Consider the following 2,737-nt stretch of genomic DNA (forward strand, 5'->3'; position numbering starts at 1 on the left):
ACAACCAAAGTACCGAGGCATGCGGTACCGGCCCTGGGCACTTGGGTAATGAAGATCCCAAATCAAATATGAGGTTGCCCGTCATGTTCTCCAACACGGAGGAGGCGGCGCATGATGTCACCCTGCTACTTCGGGAGCCCGAGGCACCAAACAACGATGAGGTTGGCTACATGCCGAGGTTATGGTTGGGTCATCATTCATCACTATCACCCAGCAGCGTTTTTTTTTTTTTGAAAACTAAAACTCCAGCAGACTGATTGAACCGGACTGTGACTCCGTGAGTCAGGAGGCACAGACCACACTCCACATCGATCCCCTCCCGATTGAAACCCTCGCCTCCGCCACCCACCATGCCGCCGCCGCCGCCGCCATCGCTGCCGGACGATCTCCTCGAGGAGATCTTCCTCCGCTTCCCGCCGGACGAGCCCGCGTGCCTCGTGCGCGCCTCCCTCTCGAGCAAGTTCTGGCTAGGCGTCCTCTCGGGCCCTCGCTTCCGCGGTCGCTACCACGAGCACCATGAAGCTCCCCCCATGCTGGGCTTCCTTCGTGCTTGGCCGGCGGGCTACGACCCCGACGGAAAAGGTCCCGTCCCACGCTTCACGTCCACCGCCAAATTCGGTGCGCGCATTCCCGACGATGAATGGGACGACTTTGACTACTCCGCGTGGGACTGCCGCCATGGCCGCGTCCTTCTTGGGGATACACATAACACCGCGCTCCTCGTTTGGGACCCCATGACGGGCTGCCGGAGAGGCCTCGACTGGCCCAACCTGCTGGACGACAGCCACGGGTTCGCCGTGCTCTGCGCCGTCAGCGGCTGCCGCCACCGCACTTGTCACGCGGCTCCCTACCAGGTAGTTTTTGTCGGCATGGAGATGAACGTAGATGTGGATGATGATTGTGTTGCATTCGCTTGCGTGTCGTTGCCAGAGACCGGGGACTGGAGCAAGCCGTGCCCTCCATCTGATCAGTGGGGCAAGCAATGCCCTCATCTTCATCTTCCTATGGATGCATTCATCCAGCCAATGCCCCCTGTCCTCATCCAAGAAGCGGTTCACTTCATGATTCGGTATCTTCATGATGATAGTCAAGGAATTATCATGTTTGACTTGAGCTCTAATAGCTTATCACTCATAGCTGCACCGATTAAGGATTCTGAAATTGGCACTTCCTCTATCATCATGGCGATGGAGGATGGCAGTTTGGGATATGCGCATGTCAATGGATCAACCCTCTACCTGTGGTCAAGACTGATGGATTCCAACAGAGTTGACTCATGGAGCAAACGTACAATTATCAATCTCGGGAACCTTCTCCCCATCCAAAATCCTGTAGAAAAAATTAGACTAGTTGGATCTGTGGAGGGCGGTGATGTTGTTTTCGTGACTACTGTGCTGGGCATCTATGAGATTAATGTCGAGTCGCAGCGATGGAAGAAGCTGTGGAAGAGAATAAATTTCGATGCTTTGATTCCATACATGAGTTTCTACAATCGACAAGGTATAGTTGTTTTTATATGTCATTTATTGCGATTTCACAACACTCCATATAAGTCAGCGGAACAAAAAAAAAATGATGAATCTATAATCAGATATATAGTTTCATTTCAAGTGCTCTCAAGCGAAGATTGGGAGATATGTAATTACAACTAGTTATGCTAAATTAATTGGCTATTTATATCGTATCATGTCATCCCCTTTTTGGAATCACACCGACAAATCTACGTTTGCAGAAAGGGTGATGCTCGCTCCCGGTGACGCGGCACATCGACAAGGTATGGCTGAATATGCTTGAGTGCAGGAGGCCGCTGTCTTCAACAAGAAAGATGACACGCCTGGAGGACATGGGTCTTGTCATGAATTATGTCACTATTCAGTAGCCCTTTTGGTTCAATGGGGTTTGCTTGATTACTCATATAGTTTTTTCTGTTTTTTCAGTAAGCTTGACAGTTTCCTCATGCCGTTCGCGTGCGTAATTGGATGATGGATTATGTTGTAAACTTGCAATGAACCTTTAATTATTGCAGCTGCAGCAGTAACCATGGTGAATTATGTTGTAATTGTGATGAATTATGTAACTGTTGAGTAGCCCTTTTGGTGCAGTGGTTCTCGCTTGATTTCTCATATTGTTCTTGGCTTTTTTCAGTAAGCTTGTAGTTTCCCCATGTGGGTGGTGTGCGCAAGTGGGCGAATGGATTATCTTGTAGTGAACCTTCAGTTCTTGCAGCTGCATTAAGAACCGTGTGTTTTGTTGTATAATTTTCTTGACAATGCATATCTGCAAACAGGAGCTTAGTCTTACCATTTTGAAAACTTCACAGTTTGCTCTCCCAAATCTGAATTAATCTCTTATGAGTTCATAATGATGACACGTCTAGAGCTAGTGGTTTGTCTCGCCCTAAAGAAGTAGGGATGGTGATGGTTTCTGCATGCTGTCTTACTGATATAGTGATATGCCTTTATTAATTTAATGAATTAGGTTAGTGTTCTTTTTTTAGGAAAGCAATGTTCCCCACGAGTATAACATGTAAATTGGATCTTGAGATACACGTTCAGATAACTACAAATATGGTGTTGTTTTGCTGCCTAATGATCTTGGAAGCTTTTACATTATCTGTTGCATATTTTGGCCTCCAGCGCACATTATAGTAGACTGCAATGTCCATGCAGTGAGACGAAGATGCTCCTATATTTGGTACAGTGATCATTGCAACTGCTTTGATATTCACAGATTTTCC

At 47.6% G+C, this 2,737-nt stretch overlaps 1 protein-coding gene across 1 annotated transcript; it reads left to right on the top strand.

The window, feature by feature from the left end:
- The first annotated feature begins 296 nt into the window (after positions 1-296).
- On the top strand, positions 297-2,237 carry LOC123399554. Its single transcript, XM_045093956.1, has 2 exons — positions 297-1,500; positions 1,733-2,237. The coding sequence occupies exons 1-2, from the start codon at positions 351-353 to the stop codon at positions 1,792-1,794; spliced, it is 1,212 nt and encodes a 403-aa protein (XP_044949891.1). The 5' UTR covers positions 297-350; the 3' UTR covers positions 1,795-2,237.
- The last annotated feature ends 500 nt before the right edge of the window (positions 2,238-2,737 follow it).

This window comes from Hordeum vulgare, chromosome 5H, assembly GCF_904849725.1.
Source record: "Hordeum vulgare subsp. vulgare chromosome 5H, MorexV3_pseudomolecules_assembly, whole genome shotgun sequence".
NCBI classification, from domain to species: domain Eukaryota; kingdom Viridiplantae; phylum Streptophyta; class Magnoliopsida; order Poales; family Poaceae; genus Hordeum; species Hordeum vulgare.

What these genes read in the sequence shown, in the direction of transcription:
- LOC123399554 (XM_045093956.1), top strand. Translation starts at nt 351, where the DNA reads ATGCCGCCGCCGCCGCCGCCATCGCTGCCGGACGATCTCCTCGAGGAG. An exon ending in GAGTTTCTACAATCGACAAG is followed by an intron (nt 1,501 to 1,732) that starts GTATAGTTGTTT and finishes CTACGTTTGCAG; the next exon opens with AAAGGGTGATGCTCGCTCCC.